We start from the raw sequence: 20,624 nt of genomic DNA, 5'->3' as shown, positions 1-20,624 counted from the left end.
TCTAAATGTAAGACAGCAAGGAAGCTGTCTTACATTTACAAGTGGTGGAGAATCTGCGAAGTTATGAAGAGGCCATAAAGCTACTTTCACACTAGCGTTTATATTTTCCGGTATTGAGATCCGTCATAGGGTCTCAATACCGTAAAAAAAGCTTTCGTTTTGTCCCTATTCATTGTCAATGGGGACAAAACGTAACTGAACAGAAAGGAATGCTCCAAAATGCATTCCGTTCCGTTCTCATACCGGAGAGCAAACCGCAGCATGCTGTGGTTTGCTTTACGTCCTAGAATGTGGAGCAAAACGGATCAGTTTTCACTGACACAATCTGTCACAATAGAAAATGGATCCGCCTCCCATTAAATTTTAATGGTTTCATGACGGATCCATCTTGGCTATGTTAAAGGTAATACAACCTGATACGTTCATAAGGGATGCAGATGGTTGTATTATTAGTAACGGAAGCGTTTTTGCTGAACCCTGCCGGATCCACCAAAAACGCTAGTGTGAAAGTAGCCTAAGGGTCCATTCACATGTCCGCAGGGTTTTGCGGATTCGCAAATTGCAGATCCGCAAAACACCAGGCCGGCACCCCAATAGAAATGTCTATTCTTGTCCGCAGCTGCACATCTTTTCTGGCCCCATTAAAAATGAATGGGTCCGTACCAGTTCTACATCATTGCGGAACGGATCCGGACCCATTCAAAGGACGTATGAATGGACCCTAACTCCGATGGATCCCCCGCAAGGTATAGGGGTTATTAAGACCGGTGTCTAAAATGTCGTTCTTAATAAATGTGCCTCTAAAAGTTCACAAAACATGGATACCAGGTGTGTGCATTCTGCAATTTGCAAATCAGCACATCTCTCTCTTTGTCTATTCTTGTCCAAAAAATGAAAAAGAATAGGACATGTTCTATTCTGATGTGCAGGGCCACAGAACGGACATGCAGATGCAGACAGCACACGGTCTTCATCTTTTGCGGATCAGATGTAGACCAAAAATACGGTCGCATGAATGCCCCCTTAGTACTGAGGACCTATCCTGGACTGAGGGCCAGAAGATTTTTTAAAAGTGGACAGCTCCCTTAAGATACTGTACTACTGTAGGTTTTATCTGCAAATCCTTCTGGCCCCCCCACCACCATATAAAACTATATCACCCTTGTCAGACAGCAGCACATTACCTCTACCTCCAGTGATCCAGAAACTAAATCTTACGGGTAAGTTACATAATAAAAACTTCATTAATTATTGTTACGTTCATTTTCCCCAGCTTTGATGATCTGCAGTGCACACGGAAAGCCATCCGCAATAGGAAAATGACCCCTTTGAAGTTTCACCACGACAAGCCACTTAAAGTTAATAAGAACGGGTTTCACCTGCTGTTTCATCATCCATTATTTCACATATTTCAGCTCCTAATCTTTACAGAGCATGTCTCCTCTATAAAAATGAATATAAGTCCCTCAGTCGTCTAATCAGCTATATGGGAAGTTGGGTGACCACTAGTGTTGATCAAGCACCAAAGTGTTCGAGTAGAACACTTTGGGATGCTCGGGTGCTCTACAGAGCACCTGAACTCAATGGAAGTCAAAGGGAGAAACCGAGCATTAAACCAGGCACCTCCTGCTCTGAAGAGAGGAGGGTGCCAGGGCCCACCGAGGTCTATGCAGAAGATCGCTGTACAGTGAGGGAATCCCCCAGTGTGAGTCCGCGGCTTAGGAGTCCCTGCTCTGACTCCATATATAGCTATGTCCATATATGAAGTCAGTGCTTGGGGACACCCAGTGTATTTAAATCTAATTCAGTGACTCAATGGATGTGATCAAGAAATTGGAGTGGATCCATATTGGTGAAAACGTTATGCTGGCCAGTCTGGACGTAAAGGCACTCTACAGCTCCATACCTCATGACAAGGGGTGTGGAGTTGTAGCCTCATTTTTAAATCAACGTGGCATCCATCTTTGGCAGCATAATGAGTTTGTTCTTGAACTTCTGAGTTTTATTCTCGAACACAATGTATTTATCTTTGACTACCGTATGTACCACCAGCTCAGGGGGGTGGCGATGGGGAGCCCTTGTGCGCCCACCTTCGCCAACCTATACCTGGGCTGGTGGGAACAGGAAGTTTTGTTTGCTGAGAATAACCATAAATGGGCTGACCATATTAATTTATGGCTACGTTACATCGATGATGTGCTGATTCTGTGGTCAGGAAGTGTAGTTGAATTTAACAGCTTTGTTACAGACCTGAGCAACAACACAATGGGATTGTTTTTCACATCTGAGATACAGGAATCTCAAATTACATTTCTTAATCTCACCATCTTCAGAGATTGTGATGGCAATGTTGGTACAAGTTTATTTCGGAAGAAGACGGCCACAAATAGTCTCCTTAGGTGGGACAGTTGCCATCCTCTGCCCTTGAAGAGAGGAATTCCCAAAGGACAATACCTTAGGGTAAGGCGCAACTGTTCTAAGATGTCTGACTTTAGGGCTGCTTCTAATGACCTGCAGTCAAGATTCAGAAGTAGGGGATACCTACAATATGTGTTAGCCAAGGCCTATCAACACTCTTTGGCCTTGAATCATGACACATTGCTGACACCCAAATCAGGGCCACCTGGGCCTGAACAATTGCGTATTGTGGCCACTTATGACGAGGCACATGATACGGTAAGAGAATTACTCACCCCGACATTGGTCATCTGGTAGGAGATACACCTCTGATAAAGTACCGACGTGGACGCAACTTAAGAGATCGTCTGGTCCACAGTTTTTTTCAAGCCCCCACTACAACCACCTGGCTGAGTACCAACCTTAAAGGCACCTTTCGATGTGGAGGATGTGTGGCGTGCTCTGCTGTCCAGCTAGGTGCTACATTCACCTGCAGTGTAACAGAGCAAACGTTCACCATCAAATCCTTCGTTAATTGCAGGACCAAACTAGTGACCACCAATAGGAACATCATGACAGAGGTTGTCACCACTGAGATTGTCATCCATCTTCAAAGGGTTGGTATATTTGGCCACGTGTATATGTGGAAAACAATATGTGGGGAAAACCTTTAGGGAATTCCACAGAAGAATTGCAGAACATCTTAATGACATCCGCAAGGGTGCAGACACCCTAATTGCGAGACACACATCCACCTTACATGGTGGTAATGCGGATGTGATGAAATTTCAGGCCATAGAGGTGGTACAAAAAGAGACACAGTGGATTTACCGTTTGCACACACTCCAACAGCAGGGGCTCAATGAGTATAACTCTTTTGTTTGCTTTCTTTGAGCCCCTATGCATGTAATTTGTCTCACTCTCTGGTTCACATTCAAACGAGGACACAATATATTCTGCTCTGCCCTACATTCGCATCTCAGAGTTGAGTACGCTGTGCGTCACCTTGATGTATTTCACATGATGCATCACCTCTATATATTATGATAACCCAGGACTCCTCACATCTCAGAGTTATCTTAATTCAGTAACAATAACCACAGTAGTTATTCACTACATGCAACCACTTACTAGAATAAGACACCGATCCCTGTTCCTGTAGTGCTGCGCTACCTTATTTTTAAAACTGCCGTTTGGTTGCTCTAATATCAGTATGCGAATGTTTTGACATTCGTCTGTGATCGCCTCATAGAGGGGGCGGGTAAGTGGGGCGGGTTGTTTGCTGCGGCGTTGCCGCGCCTCCTAGTGAGTAGATGTTTATCAATGGATTAATTGTTAATTTAGTCCAGACTGGGTGATTGAGCTGAGACTGGGTGATTGAGCTGAGCACCTTGTCCGTGCCATGGTGCGCACATTTGGTTGTGTTTAGATAACTATAGCCTGCTGGCATGGTTTTGCAACCTTTTGTAGTGCACCTGAAGTGGATTTCTCAGTGATTGTATCCACACCTGAGCGGTACCGCAGACCGTAGTTATCCACGCAATACCTCGATCCGCCTCAGGGTCCGTGGATAGATCTTGGTCACTTTGAATTTTATATATTTAGTAGGTTACTTTTCCTCACACATTTTTGTATATTTAATAAAGTATTCGTTTTATCTAATCCCTATAGCGTTCCTAACTACAGTGAATTAAATCTAATTTAGCCTCTATTTCTTGAAAGTTTCTGCCGGGATTTGAACTCACAACCTTCTACATTAGAGGTAAGGACCTTAAAGGGAACTTGTCATCAACTTTATGCTGCCCATGCTAATGGCAGTATAAAGTAGAGACAGGTGAGTTGATTTCAGCGGTATTGTATGTCATTTAAAAGTTTAAAGTAAGTGGTTGCCGAGAGCCGACATCACAATCATTGTAGACTGGGCCTGGAAAAGAGTCACAGCCACCTGAGAAGAGTCCTGGTTATTCATAAATTCCTGCTCTCCTGCCCACCTGCTGATGACTGACAGTCTTCTACCTAGTTTTCTCCCTTTCTCTCTAGGAGAGAACTGCCAATCAGCAGATGGACAGGGAGAGCAGGAGATTATGTATAACCAGGACTCTTCTCAGGTAGATTTGACTCTTTTCAAGCCCTGTGCTACAATGTTTATGATGCTGGTTCTCAGCAACCACTTACTTTTAGCTCATCAGTGACACACCTCTGAAATCAGCATTTCTGTTACTATTTTATGCTGCTTTCAGTGAGGTCAGCATACAGTTAATGACAGGTTCACTTTAACAACTGACTCGAGCATCGCGCTCAAGCACACGCGGTATTTGGCCGAGCATAGCGATGCTTGAGTCGAACACCAGATTGGCCGAGCATGCTCGTTCAACACTAGTGACCACCAATAGGAACATCATGACAGAGGTTGTCACCACTAAGATTGTCATCCATCTTCAAAGGTGGATGGAATGACAGTCCTGTCTAACACATCTAATCCTACCATGCAGCTCCATATTTAGGCTGCCTTGGGTGGCAACTTTCTGGGGGCCATAATGAGTTATATTGGTTTTCACCCAGCTTTTCCTGAGAAAGATCAGACTACGAAACAGCAGAACCTGTGAGAAAAGAACTCAAAGACTTAGATTTATTGTTTATTTTGGAGGGAAATGTTCTTAAAGGACATCTGTCAGCAGATTTGTACCTATGAAACTGGCTTACCTGTTACATGTACACTCGGCAGCTGAAGACATTTGTGTTGGTCCCATGTTCATATGTGCCCGCATTGCTTAGAAAAATGATGTTTTAATATATGCAAATGAGACTCTAAGAGCAATGGAGGCGTAGTTGTTACACCTAGAGGCTCTGCGCTCTCTGCAACTTCCTCGCCCTCTACACTTTGATTGACAGGGCCAGGCAATGAAAAGGTCATCACACCTACCTGGCCCTGTCAATCAAAGTGCAAAAGGGGCGGCATTTGCAGAGCAAGCAGAGCCTCTATGTGCAATGCCAATGCCCCCATTGCTCTTAGAAGCTCATTTGCATATATTTAAACTTCATTTTTCTCAGCAATGCAGGCAGGTATGAACATGGGACCAACTGAGATTCCTTCAGCTGCCAAGTGCACATGTAACAGGTCAGCCAGTTTCATAGGTACAAAACTGCTGACAGATGCCCTTTAAGGGATTTCCAGTATTTTTTTTTTTTTTATAATATTAATCGTCTGTTCTTTGAAGGGTTCTCTTGAAATAATTAGATCACTGATTGTCCTGCTGCTGGGGCCTCCAGTGATTTCCTATATTGCGCCCCCACAGGAAGTGAAAAGTATTACTCAGTTTTCATTCAAATGAATTCGCTATCCATGCAATGCACAGACATGGCGGGAATGAGAGATACTTTTTGTAGCTGCACTTCAGTCTTTCTAATTGGTGATGGCCCTGAATGGGAGAGTCTCTTTCCTGTAATAACTTTTATAAACCAGACCACCCCTTTAATAGGGGGTTTATGATTTTTATGTTTTTATCTTGCTGTATTATATCCTTAACATTGTTTATGGCAAATAAATCTAATCTTACCTGATGCAATTATAGCAAACGACAGGTAAGCGACGGCTTCCTTCAGATACGTATCCCCTTTGCTTTGCAGAATCGCCATTGCCTTCGTTTGACAGTGATTCTGCATCAATTTGCGGTCGTCTTCCTTAAATATATCCATGATAGGGAGGAGGCAAGAAGTGTCGCCCAGCTGGATAACCTTCTTTATGAGCTGAAAAAAAGCACAAGCAGAGATTATTTCCCATGGAAGCTACAACGTTATATAAGAAGGTGAATTCTTGCTTCTAGATGACAACCATTATGTTGCCCATTACAGCCAGAGTGGTTGTCACCCAGCTTTCTGACAGTCCTGAATGGCTAATCTATATAGTTATATAGGGAGTATGTATCTCTGGACCATGTACCGCTATTTCTTGGCAGAAAGTCAGCATAGTACTGAAACTAGTATTGAACCAAATTCTTAGGGTGGAAGTCATTTATCAAAATGCAACTGTTTTTTTGCAGAGTCTACTTGGTCTAAAGCCATTTTTTTAATTTGTGGCATGAAATACCTATACATTTTTCAGTGTAAAGTCCAATCTAGTTTATTACAAAAGTTCCGTCAGTTTGTACACCACCAGGGGACTGGAGTACTCTTGTGACTTTTTGTCAACTTTTTAGCTAAAAATGTAGCTTCACCCACAAAACATCTGGCTACTCCTTAGTAAATGTAAAGTGCCGAGCATGGCGCAAACAACACTCAAAATGGCTCAAATGCACCATAAGTTTGGTGCAACTGCAATTCCCAGTGGTGGTCTTTACCACCATGCGTGGGGCCACGTGATGGAAGGGTCAGGCAGCACCATAACTGACAACTGTATTTGTGTCCTAAGGATGAAGATACAGTTGTGGTCAGAGTCTATCCAGGGCCTGCTCTATATCTGCAAGAGCTGAGGGACCTGTGATGACATCACCGTCATGTCATCAGCACAGGAGGAGGCAGAGGTCAGCAGTGAAGAGGAGAAGTGGTGGTAAAGGACCTGTGATGACATTATATAACATGATGGGGCGGGGCTTTGTATGGAAGAGAAGAAAGTGAAGTGATGGATTCATTGTGAGCCAGAGAAATGCTGGGAGTTCTAGTTCTTTCCCATACCTCCTTCCTGTAATGTTCTCTGATATCACGTAAAACAGCCTGGGCAGGGCATGCTGGGAGTTATATTCCCTGTAATGTCCAATAGCAAACTGTTGGAGGCAGCGAGGAAAGACATTAAATATCACTGGTAGGTGCCAAGTCTAGTGAGTAAAGCAATGATTTATATTGTAGATTTCTAGTGTAATTTGTCTGATGCTGTTATATAGATCACGGTTTCCATTCTGTGAGTTTTAGTATCGTCGCCCACTATCCCAGGTATGAAAGTGGCCCCCCCTAGGAAAGACAGGAAACCGCCACTGGAAACAGTGATTCTAAAGGCAGCCAGGAATCGTCATTGTGGTTACATTGTTAGGACTCAAGCACACGACCGTATGTATTTTGCGGTCTGCAAAAAACGGATCCGCAAAAAATACGGATGACTTCCGTGTGCATTCTGTATTTTGCTGAACTAAACAGCTGGCCCCTAATAGAACAGTCCTATCCTTGTCCGTAATGCGGACAATAATAGGACATGCTCTATTTTTTTGCGCAACTGAAATACGGACTTACGGAAATGGAATGCACACGGAGTACCTTCAGTTTTTTTTTGTGAACCCATTAAAATTAATAGTTGGTATACGGTCTGCAAAAAAAAAACATAACGGACACAAAAAGAAAATACGTTCGTGTGCATGAGCCCTTAGGGATCATTCAGACGGCCGTATGTTTTGTTCAGCACCCGTTCCGCATTTTTGCTGTCCGCATCAGTTGTTCTGTTCCGCAGCCCCACAAAAATTATAGAGCATCTCCTATTCTTGTCTGCAATTGCAGACAAGAATAGGCATTTTCTATAAGAGTGACAGCATGTGCGGTTCAAAAATTGCGGAACGCACACCGTCCGGTAATCGTGTTTTGTGGACCGCAAAACACATATGGTCGTATGAATGTAGCCCTACAAAAAAATGCAAGTACATATACAACATTATCTGTACTCAGAGAGTTATCACTGTGTTATCTGTGGTGTTACATAGGACTGCAGGTGACATCTACTACATTATATTTACACAGTTATCACTGTGTTATCTGTGGTGTTACATAGGACTGCAGATGACACCTACTACATTATCTGTAGGCAGAGAGTTATCACTGTGGTATCTGTGGTGTTACATAGGACTGCAAGAAGCATCTACTACACTATCGGCACTCTGTTCATGAAGCTACTGTACATGACAAATATTGTCATATTACTTCATGAACAGAGTGCAGATAGTAAAATATATGTCACCTGCAGTCCTATGTTACACCACATATAACACAATGATAACTTTCTGCATAAAGATAATGTAATAGATGTTAACTGCAGTCCTATGTAACACTACAGATACCACAGTGATAACTCTCTGAGTACAGATAATGTAGTAGATGCCATCTGCAGTCCTATGTAACACTACAGATACCACAGAAATAACTCACTGAGTACAGAAAATATAGTAGATGTTAACTGCAGTCCTATGTAACGCCACAGATAACACAATAATAACTTTCCACGTAAAAATAATATAGTAGATGTGACCTGCAGTCCTATGTAACAGCACAGATACCAAAATGATAACTTTCTGAGTACAGATAATTTAGTAGATATCACCTGCAGTCCTATGTAACACCACAGATACCACAGTGATAACTCTCTGAGTACAGATAATATAGTAGATGTTATCTGCAGTCCCATGTAACACTACAATATCACAGTAATAACTCTCTGAGTACAGATAATATAGTAGATGTCACCTGCAGTCCTATGTAACATCACAGATATCACAGTGATAACTCTCTGAGTACAGATAATGTAGTAGATGTTCCCTGCAGTCCTATGTAACACCACAGATATCACAGTGATAACTCTCTGAGCACAGATAATATGGTAGATGTTCCCTGCAGTCCTATGTAACACCACAGATATCACAGTGATAACTCTCTGAGCACAGATAATATAGTAGATGTTCCCTGCAGTCCTATGTAACACTACAGATATCACAGTGATAACTCTCTGAGTACAGATAATGTAGTAGATGTCACCTGCAGTCCTATGTAACACCACAGATATCACAGTGATAACTCTCTGAGCACAGATAATATAGTAGATGTTCCCTGCAGTCCTGTGTAACACCACAGATATCACAGTGATAACTCTCTGAGTACAGATAATATAGTAGATGTCTCCTGCAGTCCTATGTAACACCACAGATATCACAGTGATAACTCTCTTAATACAGATAATGTAGTAGATGTCACCTGCAGTCCTATGTAACACCACAGATATCACAGTGATAACTCTCTGAGTACAGATAATGTAGTAGATGTCACCTGCAGTCCTATGTAACACCACAGATATCACAGTGATAACTCTCTGAGTACAGATAATATAGTAGATGTTCCCTGCAGTCCTATGTAACACCACAGATATCACAGTGATAACTCTCTGAGTACAGATAATATAGTAGATGTCACCTGCAGTCCTGTGTAACACCACAGATATCACAGTGATAACTCTCTGAGTACAGATAATATAGTAGATGTCACCTGCAGTCCTATGTAACACCACAGATATCACAGTGATAACTCTCTGAGTACAGATAATGTAGTAGATGTCACCTGCAGTCCTGTGTAACACCACAGATATCACAGTGATAACTCTCTGAGTACAGATAATATAGTAGATGTCTCCTGCAGTCCTATGTAACACCACAGATATCACAGTGATAACTCTCTTAATACAGATAATGTAGTAGATGTCACCTGCAGTCCTATGTAACACCACAGATATCACAGTGATAACTCTCTGAGTACAGATAATGTAGTAGATGTCACCTGCAGTCCTATGTAACACCACAGATATCACAGTGATAACTCTCTGAGTACAGATAATATAGTAGATGTTCCCTGCAGTCCTATGTAACACCACAGATATCACAGTGATAACTCTCTGAGTACAGATAATATAGTAGATGTCACCTGCAGTCCTGTGTAACACCACAGATATCACAGTGATAACTCTCTGAGTACAGATAATATAGTAGATGTCACCTGCAGTCCTATGTAACACCACAGATATCACAGTGATAACTCTCTGAGTACAGATAATGTAGTAGATGTCACCTGCAGCCCTAAACCAGACCAGAAGCACAATGTGAAGTATAATCCTGGCTGATAACGCAGTACCGCTGCATGTGACTGCAGGCCGTCCGACGAGCCAGCTAAGCTCATGGACGTCACATATTACTGATAATACATGATAAAAGGGTGACTGTAAAGTAATAACTTACATAAATTTTACTAGCAATATATCGTGTTAGCACGGCACAGGCACAACTATATAAAAGGTCTTTGATTAGGGCCCCCAGACATTACTTTGCTTGGGGCCCCATTAATGCCTAATATCTATTCCATTTTTCTGACACTGCGCACTTGACCCATTGCCCCCTTAGAGCAGGAAGTCACAAGATGAGCCAGTTATTCCAGTGTCGCGCGCTGTGTGTTAGATCTGGCACACTTGGACTTTTCTCATTTTAAGCCGACACTTTAGGCCCCTTTGTCATGCAAGGCGCACGCGTCTGTTCTTTTTAGCACAGATAAATAATCCATTTGTCTTAATTGGTTTGCCCCATAAAAGAAGGTGCAGCTGATGCCAGAATTCTGGTGCAAGGAATTTAGTAAATCTGTGACCTGAGTTCTGCAACTGGATGTAAAGGTCACCCCCTGCTGTTCATTCTTGGAATTACAGGTATTCTAATACAAAGCTGTAACATTTCTAAAATGCACCTTGTCAGCAGGGGTACAGCTTTAGGGGGTGCAGAGGCTGCCGTCACTCCCCTGACCCTGGTGCCTCAGGAGGCGTAAAATGCCCCTCTGTAACAAAACAAGACACCCGTTTTAGATATGGCACATGGTAGGTGCGGGGACTGTTCCAAAATTTGGCATCGGCACCCAAGAGCCTCAGGTTACTCCTCTGCCTATCAGCTTGTGCTAGATTTGAGTACCATGAATGATGATTTAGGGTCTCCATACACATGAATTTGGCTTTTAGATTTTTTTACCAGTACAAAAAACTCTGAATAAGCGTTTTTTTGGTGCGTTTGCACACAGTGGCAAGTTAACCATTGAAAACATCCGATTTTTTTTGGTGACAAAAAAACCCCCAAAAACTAGCGAACATGTCTTGCACCACATTTCTTAAGTGTTTTAGACACTTTTCTAACCTTTTTACTCCTCCTCTGACAAGAAGGTGAGGCTAGGTGGAAAGGGGCACGGCTTAGCGAGAAAGGGTTTTAAATTGGCCTTTGTGCACAAAAAATTCAGCACATTTTTGGAGCAAAACCAAGTCAACTAATAGGTGGCATAAACTTAGGGGGTCATGTAATAACTTCTGACTTTGTTCTCATTTTAAGAGTCTCCGTCATGGGCTGCATTTGGGTTTTTAGCAACAAATTTACTAAATGTCTGACGCCATTTCTTATATCTATTGCAAGGAATATCTAAAGTCTAACCTCATTTATTATAGAAGTTTACGATCTGTATGCCATCAGGGCAGTGGAAATGTGCGAATTTTGTGTGCGACTTGCAATCTTTTGGTTAAAAAGAAGCAATGATATAAAAAAAAAGGAGTATATTCATCATAAACTTGGTGCAACTTCTCCACTGACAAAACAGCCAAAATCACTCCAGTTCTCTTGTGCAGCACCCATGATATATCGAGGGTCATTTACAATCACAGACCTGTTTTGCAACTTTTTAAATGTCTCTGCAACAATATTTTGTCACACAAGTGTTTTTATGACGTGTTGGACACTCAGGGGTGTCGGGGGGTTGAACATCACCTACTGCAAATTTACTACATTTACACCTGAAAACAGGCGTTATGTTGGCAAAAAACGACTGCAGTCAGGGAGACTGGAATAGTTTTTACCCCAGGTGTATGGACTGCCAGAGGTGGGCGCCAGCCTCGTCATAAATGAGCAGAATCCTCTGGAACCGCAGGGGGAAGCAAAGACCGGTTTAAAACAACAGTGTTAGGCCTCATGCACACAACCGTTGTTGTGTTCCGTTCCGCAAAATGGGGTTCCGTTGTTCCGTGATCCGTTTCCGTTTTTGTTTCCGTGTGTCTTCCTTTATTTTTGGAGGATCACCAGACATGAAGGAAAGTAAAAAAAAAGTCTAAGTCAAGTTTGCCATGCAAATGATAGGAAAAAAACGGGCGCGGACGCGGATGACAAACAGTGCATTAGCCGAGTTTTCAACGGACCCAGAAAATTAAAGGGTCCGCAGAAAATCACGAAAAACGGAACAACACGGAATACAACAACGGTCGTGTGCATGAGGCCTTAGGCTACATGCACACAACCGTATGTGTTTTGCGGTCCGCAAATTGCGGATCCACAAAAAAAAAAATGGATGACTTTTTTTGGCGGATCCATTGTAACAGTGCCTAAAACGGACAAGAATATGACATGTTCTATTTTTTTTGCGGGGCTACGGAATGAACATACTGATGCGGACAGCACACGGTGTGCTGTTCGCATTTTATGCGGACCTATTGAAATGAATGGGTCCGCATCCTATCCGCAAAAAAAAAAAATGGAACGGACACGGAAACAAAATAAATTAGTGTGCATGTAGCCTTAGGGTGAGTTCACATCAGCGTTATGGATTCTGTTATTGTTTTCCGCTATGACATGATTATAACGGAAAATAACGGAATCCATAAGATGGAAGTCAAAACTTTTAAAAGGCATTCCGTTTTGCTTTCTGTCATAATAGAAGTCTATGGGCAAGCATAACGGATCCGTCCTGGTTTCCGTTATGCAAGACGGCCTCTTAAAGGCTTCCGTTTTGACCTCTGTCCTATGGATTCCGTTATTTTCCGTTATAATGGAAAACAGTAACGAAATCCATAATGGTGATGTGAAGTCACCGGCCTCTTTCACAAAACCGTTAACGGGCCGTTTTTTGCGTTCCATATACGGTCCGTTCGGCGAAATGTTCGGCGAAAAAAAAAAAAATGTACTCCGTATGCATTCCGTTTCCGTTTTTCCGTTCCGTTGAAAGACAGAACATAGCCTATTATTGCCCGCAAATCACGTTCTGTGGCTCCATTCAAGTCAATGGGTCTGCAAAAAAAAATACGGAAATGCATCCGTATGTCTTCCATTTCCGTTCCGTTTTTGTGGAACCATCTATTGAAAATGTTATGCCCGGCCCAATTTTTTCTATGTAATTACTGTATACTGTATATGCCATACGGAAAAACGGAACGGAAACGGAAACACAACGGAAACAAAAAACTAAACAATGGATCCGTTAAAAACGGACCGCAAAACACTGAAAAAGCCATACGGTCGTGTGAAAGAAGCCTTAGTAAATCTGCCCCATTTACGTCTTACCACTAGTGTTCTTCATGGATTTTACACCTAAAGAGAAGGCGCTGAAAGACACCAAGAACTCCGGCATGCTGCGTTTTTTAAAAGAAATGAGAAAGAAAAAAAAGCCACCAAACTGTGTCCTGTGTTTCATATTTCCCATAGACCAGGGATGGCCAACCTTAAGCTCTCCAGCTGTTGCAAAACTACAACTGCCTACAGCTATCAGCCTACAGCAGGGCATGTTGGGAGTTGTAGTTTTACAACAGCTGGAGAGTCACAGGTTGGCCAGCCCTGCCATAGACCTTCAGCTGACAGGAGCCATTTTTACCTCAAAATACATGGCACAAAGAGCTGATGCAAAAACACAAAGGTGCAGAGAAATGCCAAAAACCTAGGTGTGACCGCACCTTGATTATTTTTACTGCTATACCTAGCTTTATTTTTACGATGACAACCAGCAGCATAAACTATTCACTATTCAGGGTAATGATCGGTAACGAACTGTTGATTTCCGATCATTGCAGGGTTGTAAAAGCTGCATTTACAGACAGAATTAATTCCCTCTGTATGGGGGTGAATGATTGTTAGGGCTCATGCACACAAACAAATTTTCTTTCCGTGTCCGTTCCTTCATTTCAATGGGTCTGCAAAAAAACCGGAAGTTACTCCGTGTGTATTCTGTTTCCGTATGTCCGTTACGAAAAATTATAGAACATGTTCTATTATTGTCTGCATTATGGACAAGGATAGGGCTGTTCTATTAGGGGCCAGCTGTTCTGTTCCGCAAAATTCGGAATGCACATGGACGTCATCTATATATCTTTTTTCGGATCCGTTTTTTGTAGACTGTAAAACACATACGGTCGTGTGCATGAGCTCTTACTGTGATCATTCATTTCCATACAGATTAATTGTTTGTGGGCCGTAGATCTCTGTTTAAACCAGCAATATGGCGCCAATAAAGATTTTATGTGTCATATAAATGACAAATCATCCAGCAAATGAATATTCAGCGGATGATCAGCAGCACATTTACAACTATCATTTGTTCCTGACAATTGACCCAATCCTTGGCCCATGTAAAAAGTCCTTAAAGAGAGTCTGTCAGCAGTTCTATCGACAGACGACAGGAGGTAATAGGTTGAACACTACAGCTGTCACTTCCAGCAGATGTGAGGGGCTGTGGAGTGGCTTAAAGGGGTTCTGCACTTTGTTTAAACTGATGATCTAACCTCTGGATAGATCATCAGCTTCTGATCGGCGGGGGTCCGACACCTGGGACCCCCGCCGATCAGCTGTTTGAGAAGAAGCTCCAGCAGCGCCGCGGCCTTCTCACTGTTTACCGCAGGCCGAGTGACGTCACGATTTGTATCAACTGGCCTGGGCGCGGCTAAGCTCCATTCAAGGGAACAGAGTTTAGCCGCGCCCAGGCCAGTGATACTAGTCGCGACGTCACTGGGCCAGCGGTAAACAGTGAGAAGGCCACGGCGCTGCTGGAGCACCACTGCTGGAGCTGCTGGAGCGCCGCTGCCTTCTCAAACAGCTGATCGGCAGGGGTCCCGGGTGTCGGACGCCCACCGATCAGAAGTTGATGATCTATCCAGAGGTTAGATCATCAGTTTAAACAAAGTGCAGAACCCCTTGAAACACTGAGTCTGAAGCCCTGCAGTCTGCGGGCCTGTCCCCAGCACACTTATGGAGCACCTGCGCTAGTAGATCCCTCAATAATCAAAGTTAAAGGGGTTGTGTGGGATCCTAAAAAATATCTTTTAACTGTGTAAACCTGATCTAGTCTGCTGCAGAGCATAGTAGTGTGCTGTCAACTGTTCCTGAGTCTTCGCTTCCTTCTCCATGCTCCCGCTGCGCTCCAGGTTGTGGGCATAGATGAGCTGCAGCCACAACACTTCCCAATCACTACACCCTCCATCATCCTCTTGCTGACTCCTCCCACACAACTTCGATATGACTAGCAGTGAACACCGCCTACCCTGCTTGCAGACCGAGAGCATGGACCAGCCCATTCTAGATCACATGGGTCTAACATCACGATTTCGGTAGGGATTCTGACTGACGGAATCACGGGAGGCCTGGCTGTGATGTCAGAGAAAATGCAGTCTCCACAGAGGGCACAGTCACATGACCACTCTCCTGGTCTCCAGAGTGAGGCCCCATTCACACAACCGCATTTTTGGTCCACATCCGGTCTGCATTTCTTGTGGATAGGATGCGGACCCATTCATCTCAATGGGTCCGCAACAAATGCAGACTGGAAATGCACACCTTGTGCTCTCCGTATCCGTATGTCCGCAATAAGGCAGAACATGTCCTATTTTTGTCTGACTTACGGACAAGGACAGGCATTGTTACAATGGATCTGCAAAAAAAACGGATGCAACACTGATGTCACACAGACGTCATCCGCAAAATACAAATAGTCATGTGGATGCACCCTATGACAGAAAAAGTAGTGCAAGTGCATTAATAAGTTGCAGGCCCTGACCGAGGAAGCAATATGGAAAGGGAAAAATGTATACTCAGGTAACCCCTTTAATTTTTACCTCACTGTTTGGATTAAAACCAGTGACAGGTATGTATTACCTCCCGCCCCCTGGCCCTACATACACTCACCTAAAGAATTATTAGGAACACCATACTAATACGGTGTTGGACCCCCTTTTGCCTTCAGAACTGCCTTAATTCTACGTGGCATTGATTCAACAAGGAGCTGATAGCATTCTTTAGAAATGTTGGCCCATATTGATAGGATAGCATCTTGCAGTTGATGGAGATTTGAGGGATGCACATCCAGGGCACGAGGCTCCCGTTCCACCACATCCCAAAGATGCTTTATTGGGTTGAGATCTGGTGACTGTCGGGGCCATTTTAGTACAGTGAACTCATTGTCATGTTCAAGAAACCAATTTGAAATGATTCGAGCTTTGTGACATGGTGCATTATCCTGCTGGAAGTAGCCATCAGAGGATGGGTACATGGTGGTCATGAAGGGATGGACATGGTCAGAAACAATGCTCAGGTAGCCCGTGGCATTTAAACGATGCCCAATTGGCATTAAGGGGCCTAAAGTGTGCCCAGAAAACATCCCCCACACCATTACACCACCACCACCAGCCTGCACAGTGGTAACAAGGCAAGATGGATACATGTTCTCATTCTGTTTACGCCAAATTTGGACTCTACCATTTGAATGTCTCAACAGAAATCGAGACTCATCAGACCAGGCAACATTTTTCCAGTCTTCAACAGTCCAATTTTGGTGATCTCGTGCAAATTGTAGCTTCTTTTTCCTATTTGTAGTGGAGATGAGTGGTACCCGGTGGGGTCTTCTGCTGTTGTAGCCCATCCGCCTCAAGGTTGTGCGTGTTGTGGCTTCACAAATGCTTTGCTGCATACCTCGGTTGTAACGAGTGGTTATTTCAGTCAACGTTGCTCTTCGATCAGCTTGAATCAGTCGGCCCATTCTCCTCTGACCTCTAGCATCCACAAGGCATTTTTGCCCACAGGACTGCCACATACTGGATGTTTTTCCCTTTTCACACCATTCTTTGTAAACCCTAGAAATGGTTGTGCGTGAAAATCCCAGTAACTGAGCAGATTGTGAAATACTCAGACCGGCCCGTCTGGCATCAACAACCATGCCACGCTCAAAATTGCTTAAATCACCTTTCTTTCCCATTCTGACATTCAGTTTGGAGTTCAGGAGATTGTCTTGACCAGGACCACACCCCTAAATGCATTGAAGCAACTGCCATGTGATTGGTTGACTAGATAATTGCATTAATGAGAAATAGAACAGGTGTTCCTAATAATTCTTTAGGTGAGTGTATATCTGTCAGCAGTTTTGCACTGACAGAATTTCTTTCACACACTCAATGAGGCAGGGGCTACGTGCCGACTTTGGCTGGAATACATATTGCACGACCACAGATAGCTGCATCGCGCTCTGACTGTACATCGCAGCATAATGAAAGTGAATGGGGTTGCATTCTCAACAGGCACAAGAAATCCAAACTTGCTGGACTTCGTGTGATTGTTGGTCTGCGATTCCGCGATTCCAACAACATACCCCCATTCATTTTTATTGTATTTCAATACTGCCACGCTGCACTGTCATCGTAGGCCATGCAATGTGTGTTGCTGCCAAGGTCGCCGGGTAGATCCATCCTAAAATTACAAAGGTCTATTCCTCAATTAACCCTCTTTCTACATACTAGTAAAAAGACCATTTTCTTGCTGCCACCACTAGGGGGCAGTCTGCTTCTGACATCTATTGACCTGCATACATGGAAACAGAGGAGTGGTCTGTAGTGAATAAATCAAGTATATTAGAAAAATGCTGCGCTGCAGAAATCGCTAGGTTAGGGTCACACAGTGCGGCACTGACCCAAAACATGCTGCCGCGGTTTTTAAACTGATGATTAAGGGTACTTTCACACTTGTGGCAGAGGATTCCGGCAATCTGGACGCAAACGGATGTATTTGTGAGACGGATGCGGATCCGTCTCACAAATGCATTGCAATACCGGATCCATCTGTCCGGTTGTCATCTGGAAAAACGGATCCGGTATTTATTTTTTTCACAGATTTAATGGTCTGTGCATGCACGGACGGAAAGAACGGATCCGTTTTTCTGGAACACTTGGGGCCAGATCTGGCATTAATGCATTTTAATGGAAATTAATGCAGGATCCGGCATTCTGGCAAGTGTTCAGGATTTTTGCTGCGGTATTTTCTCTGGCCAAAAAACGTAAGAGGGACTGAACTGAAGACATCCTGATGCATCCTGAACGGAATGCATGGGGATATAACTGATCAGTTTTTTTCCGGTATTGAGCCCCTGTGACGGAACTCAGGGCCGGAAAACAAAAACGCTAGTGTGAAAGTACCCAAAGTGAATGCATGATTTCCGTGTCGCCAGTTGTGACGCTGAAGTTTTACCCCTGTGGTTCTACCCCTAGATATACGGGCACACTTAGGCCTGGGATACATGGAGACTTTCTGTAGCACAACTGTTTAAAGCAGCTGCCGTCCAAAGCAATACATACAGTGATCCCTCGACATACGAGGTACTCAACATGCGATGGATTCAACTTACGATGGCCTCTCCTCAGAGACATACGCTGATAGGCTGGAGTACAGTACCGCCAATCAGCGTGCTTTACAGTTTGGCTGAATGCCGTGTGTGCTGTAGGGCTATGTCGTGAGGATCGTGTGGAGAGTGACAGGCAAGCTGCGGGCTGAACACGGTAAGCCTCTATGCACACGGCTTTTACTACAAAATACAGTACAGTACCACAAAATCAGGCTGAACAGTAAAGCCCCCACCCCCACACATTTAGCAGTGGAATTACCACCATGGATTTTTGGAGGATTTTTAACAGTGGCAATTTTAATAAATAAATAATATTTAAATAATAATAAAAACACGACAATGGCATGAAGATAAGTGAGTTAGTGCAACAGTATGGTTTCTCACAATCAACCATTTCTACAATTGTGAAGAAGAGAGACGCACTTAACAGCAAAGTGCCCGACAAATCAACCACAGTTCACAAAGGCAGAGATCTTATTGTTGAGATGGAGAGGTTGCTGTATTTATGGATTAAGGAAAAGCAAATGAGAGGGGACACTGTTCCGGGAAACTTTATCTGTGAACGTGCAAAAATGCATTTTTGAAGATCTGAAAGCAAAGGCAGAGACTGAGTCAAGTGGTGACGCCGCTGATACAAGTCGTTATGAAGAATTTAGAGCCAGCAAAGGTTGGTTTGAACGTTTCAAGCAAAGATGTGAGGTGAAGAGTGTGATACGACATGGAGAGGCAGCTAGCTCAAACCGTGAAGCATCTGATTCTTTTAAGCTGGAATTTCAGCGTCTTATGGATGATGAAGGCTACCTTCCACAACAAGTTTTCAATTGTGATGAAACTGGCTTATTCTGGAAGAAAAGTCCCAAGCGAACATACATCACCAGAGAAGAAGCTAGTCTTCCTGGACATAAGCCTATGAAAGACCGACTAACCCTCCTGCTGGGTGCTAATGCATCGGGGGATTTTAAGCTAAAACCAATGTTGGTTTATCATTCTGATACCCCTAGAGTTTTCAAACAGAAGAAAGTCATTAAAGCCAATTTCGGAGTGTTCTGGCGCTGCAATAGGAAGGCCTGGGTGACCAGACATGTCTTTAATGAATGGGCAACAGAAGTCTTTTGTCCTTCAGTGAAATCATACCTGGAGAAAAACAGACTGCCGCTAAAAGCACTGCTGCTGTTAGACAACGCTCCTGGTCATGACCCAGCACTGGCAGAATCATTGGAGGCCCAATTTAATTTCATCACAATTAAATTTCTACCTCCAAACACCACTCCTCTTCTTCAACCTATGGATCAACAGGTCATCTCAAACTTCAAGAAGCTGTACACCAAGAAGATGTTTGCAAAATGCTTTGAAGCTACTGAGGCAGACAAAAACTTGACATTGAAAGAGTTTTGGAAAACAAAGTTTAACATCTTGGACTCTGTGAGGCTAATTGTTAGTGCATGGAATGATGTTTCTATTCGTGTCCCTAATTCTGCTTGGAGACCTTTGTGGCCCTCTGTTGTGCATGAAGCCACTGTTTCTGTGGTTCATACAGAAAATGAGATTGAGCAGGAGATTGTCAATTTAGCCCAGTCTACTATGGGTTTGGAAGTTGATAAAGATGATGTAGAAGAGCTTATTCAAGACCATGAGAGCGAACTGACTACAGAAGAGTTACTTGAGCTTGACAAGTCAACAGAACATGACAGTGGAGAAGAGGAGCGTTGTGAAAATGACCATGTTATCACAGCTCAAGATATGAAGAATCTGTTTTCTTCCTGGGAAGTTGTGAAGAGTGTTGTCCGAAAACACCCAGACATTTCTCTTGCTGAGCTTAAAACCTGTGATTATGAAGACAAGGTGCTGAGCTACTTCAGGAATCTTCAGAAAAAACGCCAGAAACAAGTTACGTTGGACGTATTTTTCATCAGTACCAAAAGGCCAAGAAAAGACCTTGAAGATGCTCCCATACATGTAGAGAGTGATCCAGAAGCTTCTTCTGACTGCTAAAGGTAAGAACCTGCTTTATTTCTATCAATTTTGTGCTTAATGTACCTCAATCCTCCCTT

General features: G+C 43.4%; 1 protein-coding gene across 1 annotated transcript in view; it reads right to left on the bottom strand.

Moving 5' to 3' along the window:
* Positions 1–20,624, bottom strand: part of TTC34 (tetratricopeptide repeat domain 34) — a 176,905-nt gene that overhangs the window by 143,822 nt on the left and 12,459 nt on the right. Inside the window, exon 3 of the mRNA XM_040415571.1 lies at positions 5,955–6,144. Within this exon, the coding sequence (XP_040271505.1) occupies positions 5,955–6,144 (190 nt within the window). The remainder of the gene's footprint in view (positions 1–5,954; positions 6,145–20,624) is intronic.

Source organism: Bufo bufo, chromosome 1 (genome assembly GCF_905171765.1).
Source record: "Bufo bufo chromosome 1, aBufBuf1.1, whole genome shotgun sequence".
Lineage (NCBI taxonomy): Eukaryota > Metazoa > Chordata > Amphibia > Anura > Bufonidae > Bufo > Bufo bufo.
Note: the sequence above shows the minus strand (reverse complement) of the source record. Positions and strands in the feature narration are given on the sequence as shown.